General features: G+C 30.4%; 1 protein-coding gene across 1 annotated transcript; it reads left to right on the plus strand.

Moving 5' to 3' along the window:
• Positions 1 to 2,258: 2,258 nt before the first annotated feature.
• Positions 2,259 to 3,959, plus strand: LOC130668029 (putative leucine-rich repeat-containing protein DDB_G0290503). Its single transcript, XM_057470015.1, has one exon. It carries the CDS (start codon positions 2,302 to 2,304, stop codon positions 3,823 to 3,825), a length of 1,524 nt encoding a protein of 507 aa, XP_057325998.1. The 5' UTR covers positions 2,259 to 2,301; the 3' UTR covers positions 3,826 to 3,959.
• Positions 3,960 to 22,097: the final 18,138 nt, after the last annotated feature.

The following is a 22,097-nucleotide window of genomic DNA, read 5'->3' on the forward strand; positions in this document are numbered from 1 at the left end:
ATGTGTGTGTACGTAAGTACGTATGTAAATATATGTAACTTTTGAACGGATGAACCGATTTCGATCTCTAAGGTGGAATTCGACACGGCTTCTTATTTATTCCTACAAGCCATGATAAATTGAGTTTGATCGGTACGGTGCGTTCGGAGAAATTCCAAAAAGGAAATTTTTTCAAATATGTTTTTTGGATAACTTTGGATAACTTCTAATGTGCTCGATAGATTGATTCCCAAATCTAATCAGCTCTGAAACTTTATAACCCCCGTCGACTGCCATCCCAACCATCACAATCGATTTATTCGTTCGAAAGAAATCGTTATCGAAGAATTAAAAAACATTTTTTTTTTAGTTTTTTCGAAGTTTCTTGAAAAATACCAAATTAATCAATTCCAAAACGCGATCAGGTCTACATCTCAATGAAACGCGCCGATTGCCGCCTTAACCATCTTAATCGATTAATTCGTTCGAGAAATATCTTCGGAGAAATATCGTCAGAAAAATCTCAATAAAACGCACTGATTACTACATTAAACATTGAAATCCTTCAATTAGTACATCGTAAAAAATCACCGGGGTAAGTCCAAGCGGTGTAGGTGTTAAAATCGGCGGTGTTAAATTTCAACACCAAAAGCGGTGTGAAAATAACGCCACCACGAGTGTAAATATTCTGTACCGGTGTTAAAAAAAATTCCCTGGTGTTAAAATAACGCCGCCGCTGGTGTAAGTATTCTTTACCGGTGTTGAAATATTTTACTTTGTGAATATTTTTACTTACTCGATCACTATATTTGTTAAAAAATAATATTTTTTATTAATTTTTATAAAGAACTGACATTTTTTATGTTTTATAATCTTTAAAGTTAATACTCCAAGCGGACGCAGTTTACCCCGCTTTTACACCGGTTAACACGCTTTTACACCGGTTACCCTGTTTTTACACCGGTTTAACACCGGTATTTTAACACCGACGAATTACGCCTCCTACACCGGTATAATTTCATTTTAACACCGGACGGAGTTAAAATGAGTCCATTTTTAACATCGCTCTTTTTACAGTGATACAATGTACTATATATATATATATATATATAGGGGAGGGTGGGGCAGAGCGGCCCCCCTAAGCCAATTATTATTTTTTGTGGCTTTCAACCATAAGATCACTTTACTTTTGTCCTATTTCGAACAAATTTATGGACATTTTGCCAAAATTCTGAAAAAAATTTTTTTTTTTTTGTGGGGCAGAGCGGCCCCCCTTCAAAAAGTGATAAAAAAATTTTTTTTTTCGTTTTTTTTTTTTTTTAATTGTTTTCATCATTAAGAATGTTTTTCTTTCTCTTGACAACTATTTTTGGTTTTATATTACTCGAAAAAAATTTTTTAAAGCGTAAAAAATCGTTCACTCTCGATTACCTTAATTACTAATTGTTATTTAATAAAAAAAAAAATCAATTCTATAATTTTACTTTATTTCAAAAATTTATCAACTAAAAAAAAAAATTTAATTTTTATAAATTTTTAGTGACCAAATTTGCCTCTTACATAAAGAAACGGCCGAAAAATATGAAAAAATAATTTTTTCGGAAGTTTCGGCTGGTCCATTTTGCCCCAGGTGTTGTGCGTAGGGCTAGAAATGTGGAATTATAATAAATTTTTTTTAATTTGACGATAAAAATATGAAAAAATCACTTTTTTTTTATTTTGGGCTTGTCCATTTTACCCCAAATGTCATGCGTAGGGGTAAAAATGCGCAAACATATCGGATTTATAGTAATTAGTCGAAAAAAAAAAAATTTTTTTTTTGGTCAAAATTTCAGGGGGGCCGCTCTGCCCCATGGGGGCCGCTCTGCCCCACCCTCCCCTATATATATATGTGTTTGATATAATGTGTTTGAGTCTGAAAAGTTCAGAAGAAAACAACGGCATCCAAGAGTATTTTCGAGCTCGAAGAGTTCGAAAATGTATTCACAACGATGTATTCAAGCTTAAGGAACGGAAAGTCTTGGAGCTGGCCCGCAGGGCCAACCGTTGCCCAGATTTTTATTTAAGTTCATCGGTCTCATAATAACCACTACTAAAATATATGACTCACATTTAAGTAATAATTTACTGATAACTAATGGTTTATAGTAGCTTATGCCAAAGAGTAGTAAACGCTTATGTCAGTGAGCACGTCATTATTTCAAGTACATAGGATAAATGCGCCACAGCGATGGAACAAAATACTCAAACCATTTGATAATTCTATTAGAACGTAATCACGCTCATAATAAAGAAAAATAAAACGCAACAAATAGTCTTATCATGAACAATAATGAAAATAGTACATCAAACTGGATTTTCTTACTATTCTTAGTAGTGATTATAATAGGGGGGTTGCTATTTATGCGCAACCAGACAAAATCAGATGAAACTGTAAGAGAAGAATCATCAAATAATAATCATGAATCAGAGAATACAGTGGAACAGCTAAAGAATCAAATTGAAGCGAAGGATAAAGAGATAAAAACCAAAAACGAAAAAGTGGAACAGCAAAAGAATCAAATTGAACTGAAGGATAAAGAGATAACAACTAAAAATAAAACAGTGGAACAGCTAAGGAATCAAATTATAGAGAAGGATAAAGAGATAAAAACTAAGAACGAAAAAGTGGAACAGCAAAATAAACAAATTGAAACGAAGGATAAAGAGATAAAAACCAAGAACGAAAAAGTGGAGCAGCAAACGAATCAAATTGAACTGAAGGATAAAGAGATAACAACTAAAAATAAAACAGTGGAACAGCTAAAGAATCAAATTATAGAGAAGGATAATGAGATAAATACCCACAAACAAACAGTAGAACAGCTAAAGAATCAAATTAATTCGAAGGATAATGAGATAACAACTAAAAATAAAACAGTGGAACAGCTAAAGAATCAAATTATAGAGAAGGATAATGAGATAACAACTAAAAATAAAACAGTGGAACAGCTAAAGAATCAAATTATAGAGAAGGATAATGAGATAAATACCCACAAACAAACAGTAGAACAGCTAAAGAATCAAATTAATTCGAAGGATAATGAGATAACAACTAAAAATAAAACAGTGGAACAGCTAAAGAATCAAATTATAGAGAAGGATAATGAGATAAATAGCCACAAACAAACAGTAGAACAGCTAAAGAATCAAATTAATTCGAAGGATAATGAGATAACAACTAAAAATAAAACAGTGGAACAGCTAAAGAATCAAATTATAGAGAAGGATAATGAGATAACAACTAAAAATAAAACAGTGGAACAGCTAAAGAATCAAATTATAGAGAAGGATAATGAGATAAATACCCACAAACAAACAGTAGAACAGCTAAAGAATCAAATTAATTCGAAGGATAATGAGATAACAACTAAAAATAAAACAGTGGAACAGCTAAAGAATCAAATTATAGAGAAGGATAATGAGATAAATACCCACAAACAAACAGTAGAACAGCTAAAGAATCAAATTAATTCGAAGGATAATGAGATAACAACTAAAAATAAAACAGTGGAACAGCTAAAGAATCAAATTATAGAGAAGGATAATGAGATAAATACCCACAAACAAACAGTAGAACAGCTAAAGAATCAAATTAATTCGAAGGATAATGAGATAACAACTAAAAATAAAACAGTGGAACAGCTAAAGAATCAAATTATAGAGAAGGATAATGAGATAAATGAGGTGAAAGAGCTAAATAAACAACGAGAAAAGTCCGATGAACAGACAATTGCCGACATGGAAGAGCTTCGAAAGGTATTGTTACAGCTCAAAAAAGAATTAGAAGAGAAAAACCGAGAATAGAGAAAAAGTGGGAATAAAATGAAAACATTTAAAAATAACGTGAAATCAGCTACATCTTCACTCAGCCATCTTTGGTATACTGCAAATCCAAGTGTTTTATTTTAAAACACTTTAAGCGTTTAAATACTTGTAGTCACCATCTAAACACTATTTTAGTGTTTAAAGTGTAGTAAACATTTTAAACGTTTAATTTTAACACACATAAAGTGTTTTAGATAATAAGGCACCTAAAGTGTTTAGGCATCAATACACACTTCAAGTATTTAGTGTCATTAATTAATAATATAAATATTTTTAAAATAAAAATAATAATTTTTCCATTGAAGTACAATCAATTAAATTTTTATAATAATATTTTCAATATTAAAAATAATAGTTGCCTTTGAATAGAAGTTGTTATTAATTGTTGTCATATCCTGGAATCATATTTTTATTATCAGAAGATTCAGATAATCATTGCATCACACATTCAGCATAAAAGTAGAAATGGAATTTAGTATAAATTAAAAATATATTTGTATTTTTATCCAAAAAAAAATGCTCTAAAACATGTTTGCACTTGAAAAAATTAGAAACCATAGAAGTAACTTTAAAATAACTGGTTATTTATTGAGTTATAAAAATCATTCAGAACCTGAAAATATACAGTATAATACAAATAATTAATTACAATAAAATAATAAAAGAACTAGAAAAAGATCGTCAACACATTTGATAAAAATTAGTTAAAATTTGAAAAATTAAACAAATAAATATTTATTTTTCTCCATTAAGTGTAACATAAATTTTATTATATTGTTTGAATGTTATTTTTAAATTATGTTCACTGCCATAGCATCTTCCAATTGTGACAGTCCTTACAAATTTCCGCATTTATTTCATCCATCTTAAGACCTGGAAGAAAACTGCGGAAGCAGCTGCGTAAAATTTTCAAATAGTGTAGACTTTTCTTGCGGTGCTTTCTCTTTTTGGAATGTTTTAATTGACATTGGATGGAATGATTTGAATGGACAATTCTGTGAGTTCTTAATAAGTTCATTATTAGTTCCAATCACTCATTTTTGGACTATTTTTGAACAAGACAAAAATTTGAAGAAACTGACCTCAAAAAGTTCTATTAAAAGTCAAAGAATGTTCATGAATATTTCAAATCATTGTTATTTTTTTCCCCTCATACCTGAATAATTCTGGTAAAAGTCGTAAGTGTTCATAATTCCTATTTTTTAATGTTCTGCAAACCCAAAAAATTGTCAAATCAAATTATTCTTGCCCAAAAAAAAGGTGCAGGAAAAGACTTCACCAGTTGAAAATTGTTCACTTTATAATTTCTTTTATAATTTTTTCGAAACATTTTCGAAAGAAATTTTTTTACACGTGTAAGTAGAATTAATCTTTTGTTTATGTTTTATACACAGCTAATATTCAAAGGATTAAAAAAAATTATTTTAATTCTACTAATAAATCACACTTGTTAATACCGATCATATATTATAACAAAATAACCCCTGTCGGATTTAAATAGTTTTCACTCCTTTCTTACCACCCAATATATTTGTTATTGAAACGTATATGTGGGTGGCAATAATTTTCGTGGAATAGTAAATTGAAGTATCGTTAATAATGAAAAAAAATTCCCACAAATTTGAGCCTAAGAGGGTGTATCACGAAGTTTTCCAGAAAATATGTCCAGAGAAAGCATCAGGTTTTCTTATATGCCCATTAGTATGATGGTCCGATGGTTATGATGAAGTCAAACATGTATACACAAAAATAAGATGGCCACTCAAGATGAAAGCAGCCGACACTGAAGGCCACCCTGATTCAAAGCTCTTAAATTATTAAAGAAAAAGAAAAAAAAATAAAAGAGCCCGAATTTTCCTTAGATACAAACAGATAACTTATTCTTTCCTAACGAGCTGATAATTCAGAGCTCCTGTACATAACAACATTTCCACCCCCACCTTTACTATACCACCATATTTATTTATATTTATTTTCTTCTGAAATTTTATTCTTCTTCTAAACATAACACTGGACACAGTCAGTGATGTTATAATTGCTTCAATAACAATTATCGTCGGTTTCTTTATAGCCCTTAATTCAATATTTGTCTAATTCTAATTTACACACAGAGCTGTGGAAACCATACATATAATAATTTACACAATCAGGAAGCCACATTTCAACGACTTCCGTTTACTTTTCATTTCGCCGCCCCAATTTACACTTTAATTTCTTCTGCCACCAATACATACAAAATAAATATATACATATATTGTATTAAGTCAAGTATTTATAAAAATAATAAATCATACAATACACATATTTTGTTAACTCTGATACCGCCTATTGAAGAAAACAAACATATATGTATACGTAAAGCCCGGATCCTGATACATATGATGTCATACATAAATCTTATGTATCAACCGGACATATTTCCTGTCATCAAAAATTAAAAAAACATTTAAATTTGTTAAAAAATTTTCTTTTAACAAATAATAGTTGATAAATTTCCATGCATGGGGTAGGGTGTGGTACAGGCATGATTGTCATCACGATATAGTACCTACAGTACATAATAGTAAAAATTAAGATGTAGAACTACCATTGGAACGGAGTGAGACAGCAGAAAGAGAAAAAAAAATAAAATAAAAAAAACCGCCGACATCATCGGTGTCCTGTGTAGTTGGATCGTGGGCGGAGCGTCGCGGTGCACGGCGTCGGGTGTGAATTGACAATGCCATTGTACAAATATTTAATAAATGGCTGGTGTACCAGATATATATATTACCTTAGGAAATAAAATAATATATTTACCCTGAAGTCCTTAAATTTCAAGCAGTTTCACCTCTTTCCGAACGTGTATGGTTAATAGTATTAGGCTTTGATATTTTTAAAAAATTTTTTAAGACGTGATACAAGACTCCGGGGACCAGGAGTGGTAATATTGGGCCTCTCTATTATTATTGTGTCAGTAAAGCCTCAAATGTACTGACAAACGCTTGCTGTGAGATAAAAGGTGAGAGGTGAGAGACTCATCTACTGATGATGCACGAGCACGATCCACCCTTTTTTGATATACACTCTTTTGTGTCTCTTTTAACATCATTCGATATCTTTCTTTACATCTCTTTACTCAAGCCGAGTATCTTTAATCTACAACTTTATTTTCTTTAATGTCGAAAATATCTTTAATCATAAATTTGTTTAAAAAAATTTTTGTTGCCCGCCTCTTACAAACTTTCGTTTCTATTAAACATTCAACCATAATATTTTTATTTAAATATCAAAATTATTTTTTTCAAGTCTCAAGCGCGAAAGCGCTAAAAGGTGTTTTATGAACGGTCTTTTTCCTGACTATTTTATTCACACAAAAATATTTCTAGACTCTTATAATTACACTAAAATAGGTCAAATTGTATACTAGCATCTAGAGAATTTATTGAGGAACAATTTGAACCTGATTTTAAGTCGATTCGTTATTTTATAAGTTTGAGATAAATTATTTTAACTAAAGAAACCAGTGCTGTCAATTGTTACGTATTATGAAATTTTGTAAACACGATAACTCTCGATAGACATAATTAATCGACCTAACTTTTTTCTATTATCTTTGTATTATTTTCACAAGAACCCTTCTGAAAATTACTATCTAAATCCTTTTAGTTTAATTGTAATTAATTAATAACGTAAAACTGATTATTCACGAAAAGTTTAGCCGCCATTTTTATTTTTACTGTTATTATTATTTTTTTCTTTTCTCTCCATCAACTACTGGTAGCAGCACTAGCGTAACATTATAGGTTTGAAAAAAGAGCGCCATCTAGGACAAAAAGGCGGGATATTTAAAAAAATATTAAACTGAAATTTCATAATAAATAAATCAAATTGATAATTTATAAGTTGAATGAAAATTCATAATAAAAAAAAAAAATAAATTACTACTATAAAATAAAAGTAATGATTAAAAATAAAATGAGCGATTGAGGTATGTACTTTTGGATTTTCCGACATTTTCTTTTTTTTTTTTTTTTTTTTTTTTAAGACGAAGTGGAGCTAAAGAAAAATTAAATATTGAATTGAGTTGTACACAACAATAATCAATAAATATATATAATACATAGATATATGAATATGTCTTTTGTGTATTGAAAAAGTGAGCAAACGACTGACGGAAACGCGCACGCCGTCAACAAGAAATTAGCCACGCAGTCAAAATGCATACAATACTCGAACAATGTGAGTTTTACGAAGCGAGAAGTTATTCTCATGATCAGGCATTAGTGTTTTACGACGCGGCATTATCGAATCGTCACGCGTGTCAGTCAGTTAAAACTTTAACAAACTCCGTTTTCGAATCATACCTTCTTCTTTTTAGTCTTACACTTTTTTCTTTCTCTTTTTTCGGGATAGAGATTTACTTGTATTAGAAAAAATATAGATTTTCTAACTCAACAAGAGTAGAGATTTAGTTCGGACGACTTTTAATTTTTAGTCTGGGTCCAGATCTTAACACTAGACATATACAAGCTTACGGAAAATCCATTTAAAACTCGATCGCCCACAGAGCAAGAGGTTCATCCAGTATTGTACTGCACTAAGTTACACGCAATGTCAGCAGGAACTTTTTTTTCGAGCCAGCAAATTTTAGTCGAGACTTTTTTTTTATTTTTTTTCATAGGAAAAATATCTAAGCGACTTTTTATAGACATAATAGGAGTGAGTCACTCCAAGTATTTGGATTAATAATTTACAACCGCATTTTTTGCACAGCTTGATACTAATAATTTTAAATAATTACCGGACATTATTTTCTATTTGAAGAAAGAATTTCAAAACTATTTATTTCTGTTTGTTTACTGTAATTTATTTTTTATTGAAATCAACACGTTGCATAAAATGTTAAAATAAAATCAATTGATAATATTTATTGTATATTATTTTAAAAAACAAAAATGTTTATGATGCGGCATCTAGTGGGTGACAAAAAAAAATAATAAATAAAAAGAAGGAAGGAAGCGTGTATAAAACGTAGATCCGCCTCCTTCAGCTTAGCCCAGCACCAGGAACAAGAGAGCAAAGCAAAAGCCCGGTGTGCGTGGCATGTTTTTAAATATTTAGCCATCATGACTTTTCGTCGGGTCTTATAATATCCATCCGGGACAAAATCTCCGCGTCGAATTGAAAACTAGATATTTCAATTAGAGGATACCAGCTGCCGGCTGGTTGATGCCGTTCTGAGTTCTGTCAAGGTACAAGAGAGTCCAAATTCACCGGCGAATGACTTCATAAGAATAAACGAGCAGGTAGAGAATAACTTTACGAATATATTTCCGATCCGTGATTATTGTGCACGTCAACTTTTACCGCTTACTCTCTCATGCTATTTATATTTTTTAAGAAAACTATTTTCAGGAAAATCTTTGTTATTTTTTAAACTCAATCAAGATTATGAAAATATTACTTTTTAGAACTTTAGCCTTAGACATTTTTTAGTAAAAATGATCTAAAAAATTTGATACTGCGATATGAACACTGTAAAAAATTTACGGAGTGAACGCGGATTAAATTCGGAGTGAAGTTTATTTTAACATTAAAACTTCAAATCGGAGTGAATGCAGATTGAAATAAAATCCTGATCACTCCGAAATCACTCCTCTGAAAAAACAAACTCCCTATTTACTCCGCATTTGGGAGATCTTTCTAAAAATTCCGGAACTCCGAGTAACGGAGTGAATTCAGATTGAAATAAAATCCGCAATTACTCCGAATTCACTCCCGATTTTTTATAGTGAAGAGATTTAATCCAACATTAAAATATTTTGTCATAAGCTACCAATCGTTCAAAATGTTACGTAATAGCATAGTAAATATTTAGAAGTTTATTTGATGTCCAGCTATATTGCAAAAAAATTGGGGAGTGAACCCGGATTAAATCTGAAGTAAATGCGGAGCAGATGATTGTTTATTTATTTCCCCTTGGAGTAAAATTTGCTCCGAAAGGGATTGTATTTTGATATTAAAATTCTGAATCAGAGTGAATGCAGATTGAAATAAAATCCAGATCACTCCGAAATCATTCCATTGGAAAAATAAACTCCTTATTTATTCCGTATGCAGAGTGATCTTTTCTAAAACTCCGGAACTCCAAATGACGGATAAAATCCGTAATCATTCCGAATTTACTCCCAATTTTTAATAAAAATTTTTTGCGTTTAACAAAATTTTATTTTCAAGTTATTTTTTGAAAATAATTTTAAAATATTAGGGAGTAGTTTATTTTATTATTCTTTTTGTTTGATTACGGTCGTTACGGCGTAACCAGACTATTCAAGTGCAACTTAAATACAGCCTCTTAGGCACACTATATTGTTTCCTATGGGCTTAAATGCATTAATATCGTTTTGTGTTGGGTATGGTACGACCCGCGGGACACGATCATGTTGGACAATAGCTGCGAAACACGCCCAGCAGCAACAACCAATTGCAATTCAGTTTCTACGCTTTTTATGAACTCTTTTTCTTCTCTAGTATATTATTCACATATACTAGTAATATTAATATATTCTCCCAGGCAATCGTTACTTTGGTCAGGAAAAAGAATATACACAAGTTTGAAGTGAAAACTTACAAATTATCATCGTCGAGGGAATATCTTCAAGATGATTCAGTCTTTTGAGAATTAGCTAATGTAACTTTTTGAAATTTTAACAATATATTTACAAATAGACATTTCGTTGATGATGTTGTCATTTCCTTTATACAAATTTGTCATGTTTGTCGGTACTTTTTTTTCTCACCGTTAACTATAGTCACCATCATCATGATGTCAGCAGTTGCTTAAAAGTCCTTAAAGTTTTTATTCTTCAATCCTTAAACCCTTTACTCAAAGTTTGTATATTTTTTTTCAACATTTTTGATGTAAATATTTGTTAAAAAATAATTTTACGTACCAACAAGTAGATAAATTAATAAACAACCTAATAATATGATATTGAAGCAACAGTCAGAGACTCTAATATTCTTTTTTTTTTCTTTTTCAATCTTTGATGATGAAGCTGTCACAATCTTTCTCCACATCTTGGCATAAAAAAAAAAAAAAAACGTATATCCCGCCACAGCCATGATGGGAACGTAAATCTGTGTATGAAAAGTATATATGTGTATATATATATATATATATATATAATAATAGCTGTGTTCGCGTCGAGTGAACGATTATGCACGCAATAAATAGATTATCGGCGAGGTCCACCCCCGGAGTGAGTGACGAATCACTTGAATACGAGTTGAAATTTGGCATGGCTTATGTTGCCGCTGGGACAACACAGTAGTGTGCCGACTGTATGTTATACAGCAAAGCTTCATATATATATAATACTTTTATTCATATATAGAAGAAACCGTTTTTAAGTTTGGAAAAAGACGTCGGGGCCTTTTTCTTCATGCTCGTCACGGCAAATCGGCGAAATTAACGGCATCTGGCCCCTTGCTCTATATGGGCCCCCGACGACGTCCAAAACGTCTTACACACTACCTATACTATTTTTGTAATAAAATTACAAATAAAAATATATGTATACAATAAACACAATATGATATTTAAACACATCATCATACTAAACTAAACAACAAAATTTATCGTAAAACGTCAATGTGCCGGCATATTTCAACCAAAAAAGTTATTATGCCGTCAAAGAATATCAGGGCGGAGCACAAATACAACAGCAAAATATGGTTTTTTCATCGGAAAAAGGACCAGACTTACGGACACCGTTTGTTGTTGGTTACAGATTTTTTAAAAAAACTACTACAAGTTTTACAGCGTTTACTAAATATTTGTCGGCATCTCCTAGAAAAACATGTTGGCTCAATTTCTGTTTTATGCGTGTCCACATATGGGTACATATTATTCCGCACCCGTCAATTATACATATATATATTTGACTTGATCAAATAGAAATGTCAAACTTTAGTCAAATATTTTTTTTACTATTATTATTATTGTTATTGTAGTATTTTATTTGTAATGTAACAACACGGAGGTAGAGAGAAAATTTTGACTTTTTGTGTACCTATATCATAAAGAATGCGTATTTCGTCAGCTGTTAAAATAAACGTCGATATACCTTTTTATATCATCAATTCAATTCAATTCAAAATACATGAATTTTTATTTGCCTATGGATTATACTTATTACATGAATAAAAGTTTTATGAATAATGAATCTTCACCATGAGAAAGTGTGAAGGAAATTTTTAAAAGTATTCAATCCTTTTAGCTATTTGTAGTTTGATTTTAGGTTTTACCTTTAGATTAGAGGGATATACTCGGGTCAAAAATAAAACTTGATTTACACTTGGCTTACTAAGTTGAAATTTAGAGCCGTTTTTTACAAGACAAACTCTACTTTTTTCACGGAGATATCAAATACATTGAGTTTTCGTCTTGGTTTAGACAACTGGCTTACTTAGTCACGATTTAAGACGATAAAGTCGAAATCAAGTCGAAATTAATTTGGTTAAGAGGATATGCCATCTATTCTCTTTCTCACACACATGTGAACGAACGGAACTATCCTTGTTGCACTTACATTAGCAAATGGAAATTTTAAATGAGTCGTTCTCAGATATAAACTGCAATTTCCGAACGAGAAACATTTTATTCGATAAATAATGAGTTTGTGCATCGAATGACATATTTTGTTTAATAATTTGGGTCTTTACCTGTGAAAACGGTTCATTTGAAAATCACCTGGTACCCTCTCTTAAGCCTCATTCAACTTAAATTATAAGGCGAAACAGTCAAATCTAAGGTGAAACGCAAAAAATACTGCTTGCTTTTGATTTGGTTGAGCAAATCTACACTCTCTTAAATATGAAATAGTGAAATTAGTGACTATTCACTATTTGCTAGTGAAAAGTATATCACTAATTCAAATAGTGGTATACTTTGCACTAGCAATAAGTGACTATTCACTGCCAAATAGTGATTTTCACTAATTCGTTTTTAGAGAGCAGTGAGGCGAATAAATAACTTTTTTCGACTTGGTCCAGCAAGTCAAAAGTAGGCTGAATGACTGTCGTGCTCGAAGTGAAGACAAGCAAGTTCATACTAAGATGAAAAACAATTCTAAAAGTCGACAAAACTTTAATTTAAGCTGTAAAATTCGAGATCTTATCGCAGAATCGTCGGCAAATCGATAATTTCAAAGAAGAAAGTAAGGTGAAGCGAGCCTGAATCAAGTTTTATTTTTAACCCGGGTATCTTTGTTGGAGTTTGAGGGCTTAAACAAAATACAGGTAGCAATCAATAAATTGTATTTTTTTTTTATTTCCTTATTGCATGGAAAACGAGGAAAAATAAATTGAGACAAGAAGTCATTCCTAGACCAAAGATACTGAAGTTGATAAAGAAGTCAACTGGATTTTAATCTACAGTCGGTAATTCATTATCATTTTCATCAGCTACACTAATAATGGGATTGTTGACTTTACAAACCTTTTTTTAAATAATAATTATTTAAATTAATACAAAGCTTAACAAAACTATTATTCCTGAGTAAAAAGTTGAAGTTGTTAATTGCTCAATAAGAATTTTTTCTGTTATCAACACGATCTGGTTTATGATCTTTACAAGTTTTTCGACAAAATTTTATGAAATCCGTTTCAATAAAGTCAAAATATTCCTAATGATCATGATAAATGTAATACCTGGTCAAATGGTCCCTTTTCAATGCTTCTTGTGTTAATTCTTATTACCACAGTCTGAGTTGCAAATGACTCATACCTTTGTCTTCGAAGAACTTGTTTTTTTTTTGCATAAAATAAGCAATGTTTGTCAAGAACTTGATGTCTTAAATTTATCGAAATAAAAATAAAAATTTCCATAAATTCAAATAATTCATAATCAGTTTCTTTGAAAAATGCATTTAAGGTTCTGGTTAAGTCAGGTATCAAACGAACCACGTTCGCCTTTGAACCTTCATCACCAATGAAATTTTTTGAATTTTGAGTAAATTCTTTCACGTGTATACTCTTCTTAATTATTACAATAATTCAAACAACACTCCCTTAAAAAATTTACTCGTGATCAAATCAAACATATTCTTGATTTGAATAAATTAAAAAAAAAATTTGGAACTTTTCTTTCGAAAACTTTTTGAGCGGACTATTGACCTTAATTAATTAATCACAAAGAATAAAATTTTCATGAAAAGTGTCAACGTCAACATTTTCATCGCTCAGAAAAAACAAAAATTATTTCAATTTAAAGAAAACCAAGAAAATTATGAATAAAATATTTAACTTGACTTCCAACAGTGATGTCTGTATAATTGTTTTATGACCATCATAAACCTCCACGAAGAATTTAAAACATTTAGATTCCAAATCTTTTATTATACAGACCAGTTAAGAAAAGTCTATTGAAAAATTTAACCTGTTTAAATATTTGTCACAAAAGAGCTTGTGGTCTGCATGTAAAAGTCATTTTTTTCTTCTGAGAAATATCATGAATTTTTGCACTAGACTATTAGAAAAAAAAAAAAAAACATTCCATAGATGTAAAACCGGAAGAAACGTTAAAAAATAATGTGATGGAATTTTTTTTTAAGAAGGTGGTTTTTATAAATTAACAACAGATGCTTCTGAAAGTGCATGGTCAAAGACAGATTACAATCATTTGTATGAAGCAACAACTAAACGTGCTCTTCTTCGTATTTTTCAGGTTCTAAATCATCATGTAGTATTGCGAGTTAGTCTGATGGGCAAGAAGAGGATACTGAGGATGAGAGGAAGAGATGGCGTAAGAATAGATTTGAGCGAGGTTCACAACAGGGGTTTTTTTTTAAAAATGCGTAACATTGCCACTTAGTACTCGCTATCCGTGTGCATTGTTTGGCAAATAGTGTCAGGTTGCTCAGTTGGAATCACTTCTCTCTCTCTGATCTGCATTCTTTCGAGATAAATTCCTTTTTATGGAAACAAAAACTCCTTTGCCGGAAACAACGTGACCACGCGTTCGGAATCAGTAAATTTGATGTTTTTTTAAATTTCTTTCGTAAATTTTCCGAAATAAAAATTCAACAGTATCAAAATTTTATATATTATCTATCTCTTTATAAATCATTGCGTTCTATTTACAATCATTAGCGTGAAAAAAAAATTTGATTAATTTCTACACTGTAAAGCGGTGTTAAAATGAAATAACACCGGTGTGGGCGGTGTAATTTGGCGGTGTTAAAATACCGGTGTAAATAAAAAATTCCACGTATAGAAATTAGAAAAAAAATGAAGTACATATAAAAAAATATAAAAATTTGATGAATATTATCTGGAAGAAATTTAAATTTTGCTATGTACTGATATAAATAATTATTTATGTTATATGAAATTTATTTAAAAATTACACAATTTTACACCCACCATTTCAATCACCAATAATTTAATTAATTAATAAAAACACTGTCTAACTGTAGTGATCGAGTAAGTAAAATATTTTAACACCGCGCAATTTTTTTAACACCGGTAAGGAATGTTCACACGGGCAGCCGTGTTATTTTAACACCGCATTCGGTGTTGAAATTTAACACCGAAAATTTCAACACTTACATCGCCTGAACTTACCCCGGTTTTTTTTAGTGTATAAGTTAGTAATTAAATTTTAAAAAATGAATCTCAAAAATAAAATTATTTAAAACTTTTGTTATAAAAAATCCTATTGTATAAAAAAATTGTCCTGAGAATTATAATTTTCTCGATGTCTGTTTAAAAAAAAATTCGGTTTAATAATTTCAATTATTTTGAAAGTTTTGATAGAAAAGAGATGAATTCAGTCGTGTGGCAACTCCATATATTTTACGAGAAATAATTGTTGATGTATAAAGAAAAATCAAAGCATGACAACAAGTGACTTTAGTAGTTAAACCCGTCATAAAAATATTATCTGTCATAAACTAATACATAAATAGGTTTAATGTATAACGACAACAAGTAATAACTGATAACAATAGAAACGTAACATTGTGTCATTATTTGAAGGCAAAAGATAATTAGACGTGAAAAGTTGGTACAAGTTTAACGAATTTAAAAAGTACACACACAAATCACGAGCTATGGTGAATAGTCAAAGTAAATGGAAGATCGTTACTGATTTACAACTGAACCAAATCAAGTACAAGCAAGGACAGTTAAAACCTACTCATTACTCATTATCCCACAAACGTTAACCTTCTCGCAATAATTTGTCGAGGTCATTTTATACCTCCTACAGCCACTTATACCTTAAGATACATTTCCTCCTTTACTCTGGACTACTATTTGTCAACTTATGTTTGGTTGTAAGGCACCCGCTGGCACGCGAGGACACAAAATATACTTTTGACTTTTGTAAATAATAACAGATATATATTTTACGGTTTTTTTTTTTTTTTGTCAAATTGCATCCACTTTATAAATATATTACCCTTGAGGTTAATTTTTTATTTATTTTTTCATAGTAATAATGATTATGATTTTTATTATACTCTCTTTAAAGTGGAACTTATTTGATATTTTATTTATTTTTTAACGTCTTAATATATTCGTGAAGATTAAGATTATTATCTGTTTTCTATGAAAATATTTTTTTAAAAATAAAGAAATAAAAATATTTTATTGTACAATAAAATATAAAACCTTTGTGAGGAACCAATTAAGGTTTAAAAAATCCTTTCGTATTTATATAAAATATATATGTATATATGGAGTTTTGTTGAAAATAATTCTTTTAAAAAACTGTAAATGTTGTTTACGACATTAGAAATCGCTGAGATTTATGGTTGATTTTTTTTTCCGAGAGCTAAATTTTTTCTTACGTTATGTCTAATACGTTACTGTTACACACGTTTTTACGATTCTTCTTTTATTTTTTTTATTGTGTTTCTTTGGGTTGTTGAATGAAAAATAAAAAAATGAAACACTGTCAGTAGGTCAAATTTTTTAAGTTTTTTTAAATTGAACAATAGCGATATGTTTGAAAAAATAGGAGCAAAAAATTAATGAAAAGAACTGTAGGTGTTTTTCAAAATTTTTCGTCTGGTATTTTTATGGTACATTTTTGTTTTTTTTATTATGTAGCTCATAATAGAAATCTTGTGGTTTTACAACGATGCCCTTTGGTTAATTTTCATAAATTGTAAAACTTTCTAATGTGTACTTGGTACTTTGATTTCAGCTTTTAATGTTGTGGTGAATCGATACTTAAAAATAAATAATAAAAATTAATTCTAATACTGATTACTATAAAATAAGACGACTAAACCTGTAGCCCGCTAACGAAAAAAATTTTAAACGGTCAAATTTTATTATTGGTAAATTAAAAATACTTGTATATACTATTAACTTCTTGTTGAGTCAAAAAATAAATGAACTGGGGTATAAATTATTTTTAAAAAAATTCAAATAAATGAAGTTTTCGAAATCTTAAATTTATATTTCTAAGGTTGAAAAATATGACAATGAAAATAACGAAAATTAAATATGTACCTGAAGATCGGAACGTTTTTCACGCAAAACGAGAATGAAAATACTTCATTAAATTTGTGGCTAAAGGCGACTTAAAGGGTATTTGGCGGGGGGGGGGGGTGACCGCCATTATCGGCTGACGTGCGAAACATTTCAGAAATCTAGATCCCGTTGATTTTTCACTTTTCATTTCGTTTTTTTTATTTTCGTTCCACGAAAAGCGTTCCGATTTTTAGGTACACGATTAAATTCAGTATAAAACAAATGAAGTCTTGACCTCGACTTGGATTCTATGCTTCTAAACATTCTTCAATTAAAAATGTTATTATTTTATTTTTTTTTTTTCATTTTTTCTAATGTTCGAATGTGATTTGATATTAGATAATATCTATAAGTAAATTTTTAAAAATTAAAAAAATGTAATTTGTAAGGTTTAAAACTCGCTCATCTGGCTCGAACTTTTCTGCATATTTTCAATAAAATTTTGATCATAAAAAATGAAAAGTTATTCACTGTAAAAAATTTGCGGAGTGGATAACTTTTTATTTATTTAATCCCCTAGTAGAAAATTTTACGCCGAATGGGAATTTTGGAAAATATTTGTTATAAAAAAACTCTGCAGAATGATATCGTAGTAAAAATCGCGGAGTAAATTACTAATACATACACTGTAAAAAATTGGGAGTGAATTCGGAGTAAGTACAGATTTTATTTAAATCCGCAGTTACTCCAATTCAGAGTTTTAATGTTAAAATAAACTCTCCTTCGAAGTGAATTTCACTCCAAGGGAATTTAATAAATACAGTCTGCTCTGCATTCACTCCAGATTTAATCCGCGTTCTTTATATGGAGTATGGAAATAATTATGAGCTCGCTTTACATATATTCACGCGAAAGAATTTGAAAAAATGATTAGCAGCTGTTGAAACAAAAACCGCATCACTCTGAAAACACTCCGCTCAAAAAAATATTCTTATTTACTCCGCATGCGTAGTGATTTTGTTTTAAACTCCGAAACTTTAAGTAATGGAGTAAACTCGGATTTAAATAAAATCCGGCATCACTCTCGACTTTTTACAGTATTAGAATAACAAAAAAAGTGAACAATTTTCTGCATTTCGCTCGTGCCATAGACAATAGCCCACGATATTGTGAAAATATTGATTACAATTCGGCAACAATGAAGACAATGCCGTTACATCCGCTGTCGTAGCACTTAAAACAGCATCCTCGACCGGCACTTCTTCTTCTTCTTCTTCTTCTTCCTTCTTCCTATTCTCGTCCATCTTCTCCGCTCATGCACATTATAAGACATCGCCAGCCCACTCGAAACCCACCCCAACAATGTGCAGCCAAAGTCGTTCGTCCCCAAAGACAATGTGTCATCCACTTTTTTCTTCTTCCAACACCTCGTCTTTTTTTTATAACAATAGAGAAAAAATTCAACTAAATACGTGACTCAACAAAAATGGAGAATTATATTTTTATAAAATCCGAGTCTGCATATTATTTATTTATGTAAATATATACACTAAATATTTAGTAGAGTGAACGCGGAGTAAATCCGGAGTGCACGCGGAGCGGATGAGTGGTTTTTTATTTAATCCTTTCGGAGTAAAATTCGCGTTTTTTTAAATATTCAAACTCCGAATTGAAGTGAATATGGATTTAAATGAAATTTATACAGAAAAAAAAATTCTCGACTGAAAGTAAATGTTCTTAATTCAAGAAAATGTTTTGAAACCCTAGCGGATCCATATACACCGTGTAAACGTAGTGTAAACTCGATATATACCTAGTGTCAGTGTAAATTAGGGGTTTATTTGGTGTATACTCGGTGCATATTGAGTATACACCAAATACACTCAAAGTTTATATTACTGAATTTACACGGTATATATGCGCACGATATACACAGAGTTTACACCGAGTATACACTAAAAAAATTTTTGAAGTCCTCAGAACAAAACTTGTGAAGAAAATTTTTTTTGAATAAAATTGAAATAAAAAAAAAATCAAATTTTGAAAAAAAATTAACATTTTCAAAAAAATTAAAATTTTCAGGAATATTAAAAAAAAACATACACATACATACAGTCATACAAGCACCATCGTAAAAACGGTCGAAGAAGCTTCTTAAGACCTCAAAACGTCGAGATCTGATGAAAACTCGATTTTCGAAAAACGGAGTAAAACCAATAACTTACCGATTTTCGAAAATTTTCAATTTTCTCAGCGAAAAGTTTTTTTGTTTTTATTCAATAAAAAAAAATTCACTCAGTGGGGACTAAATCAAATAAAAATCATCCACCTCGCATTCACTCCGCAAATTTTTTACAGTGGACAAGTCTTTATAATTCATCGTTAATAAATTTGTCGTAATTCAGTGAGTACAAGTATAAAAAAAAGTTTTCAAGAGATTTTTCATTTTACTACTGAAAAAAGAAAAAAAAATCAACCTCCATCATAGAATGTTGATCAATTTTTTTTATATTTGTCTGAACATTTGAAAAAAAATCTGAAAAGAGGTTGTTGACTTTGCAGCCATCTCTAGAACATCTCGCTGTATTCTAGCTCGAAACCCTTAAATAGAAATTTTTATGAAAACGGGACTTAAAAAAAAATTTTTGGTGTTAACTTGGTGTATACTCAGTATATACGCCGCGTATACACCGTGTATAGTTGGTGTATACTTAGTAGATTGCGATCCGCTAGGGAAACCTCAACTTTCTCAGATAAAGTAGAAATCTCCTCTGACCAAGACTCAAGAAAATCTTGACTTGGTCCCCGAAATCGCTTGTCTTCCAAAATATTTTCTTGGCTCAAGATAACTTTTTTTTCTGTACAGATCACTCCGAAATTACTCCGCTGAAAAATCCAAACTCTCTATTTACTGCGTCTGCGGAGTGATTTTTTTTAACTTCGGAACTTCGGAGTGAATTAAAATTCTTACCCACTTCGAATTCACTCAAATTTTGTTACCAATTATCCAACAAATAATAGAAATAAAATAATTTTTATTTTCAATTAAAGCTAAAAGTCATATATTATTCTCGAGTGTTAATATATGCCAGAGTATCAACATGTCACCGAATGTTAACTTGACATATGTCACACGTGTGCGTTATACCAGTAACATGGTGTCGCGTGTCAAAGGTGCGCGTCAGTTATAGAGAGTGCAGATCTATACATAAAAACAAAGATCCTATCATTTTTTATCTCTCGCAATTAGCTAGACTAAATGCCGCCACACTTTATGTAATTGTTTCTTTCAACTTTTAGATTTATCTTCAAGTGGAAACTAAAAAAATTAAAAAAACAAAATGTGTAATGGTATAATACAAAAAAATATATGTTATGGGTTCCTAATTGTTCGGAGTAATGACTCACACATCTGCCGTTGGATAGATATTTTTTTTTCAATTTTTTTTACATAAATATGTATGTAATATAATATGTATATAAATTTGTAATCGAGTGATCGGCATGTGAAGGCTCGGTCTCTCTATTTTTTACCATCTAATCGCGATTGTAACGAGTTTGAGATTATACTGCGTGGAGGGTCTGATGACACACGTGCCGGCCCGTAATCTACTTGACAGGTGCGATTAAAAAGTTAATATGATACTTCTAATAATAAAAATTTTAATAACTAAAAATTCTTGTTTTTTTTACTCTAATTACACAATAATTGAATAAATATTTTTTTATTATTTTAACAAATAATTTATAAAATTCTTTACTTTCTGCTATGAAAATTCGAAATTAAAAAAAAGTAATTTAGGGTTACTGCCCATACCCCATCAGCGAAGTAAAATTTTGCCTTAGGTCACTCTACATAAAAAAAAAAAAGAAATTCTTGGCGCACCCTAGTGGAAATTTTTCGGACTTTTCTCTGAAAAACTCTGAAAAAGACTTTAGAACTTTAGATTTGAGTTTTTCAGAGAAAATTCCGAAAAATTTCCACCAGAGCAAGAAAAATTTTGTATTATGAAATGGAAACAAAAATTTTCCTAGGATTAGAAAAAGTTTCTTGACGCAAGAAATTTTTTTCTCACCTCAGAAACCTTTTCTTGAGTCAAGAAAATGTTTTCTCACCCTAAGAAAATTTTCGTTTTCAATTCATGATGCAAAAATTTTCTTGGGGCGAGTAAAAATTTTTCGCGCCAAGAAATCTTTATTTTCTGTGTACACTTCAATAAATATATGAAATTCATTAAATGTATGTTGCAAAACAATATATATATTTTTATATTATTTAAATATCTTAATTTTGTTGCATTTTTCAATAAAATTTTGTTTTCACCTTCATATAAAAATAATTATTATAAAATAATAAGTAAATAATATGAATAAAATCATTGTTTATTAAGTATTTAATAATTTTCGTGTATAATATATATTATATAACATGAATTAATTGTTTATTAAAAGAGGAGTATAGAGAATAAAAATAGTTGAATTTGAGAGAACGAGTATATAATATGGAGTTAAGTACTTGACAAGTGCACGTCTAGTTGGCACAGCGATGCACATCGTGGTCACGTTTTACCAACGACTGTCAGTTGCTATGACATGCCCCGGGTGTGTCAGCAAATTCAATCGGTAGATGTATGTATGTATATATTATTATTGTGTGGATGGATAAAGAGGGCACATGGAATAATGTTCACTCTACAATCTACATCGTACATACAACTCTTATTATATTAATATATGTGTATATGTATGTGTGTATTACACTAGAGCACTCGGTAGCTAGC

Source organism: Microplitis mediator, chromosome 5 (genome assembly GCF_029852145.1).
Source record: "Microplitis mediator isolate UGA2020A chromosome 5, iyMicMedi2.1, whole genome shotgun sequence".
Classification (NCBI taxonomy): domain Eukaryota; kingdom Metazoa; phylum Arthropoda; class Insecta; order Hymenoptera; family Braconidae; genus Microplitis; species Microplitis mediator.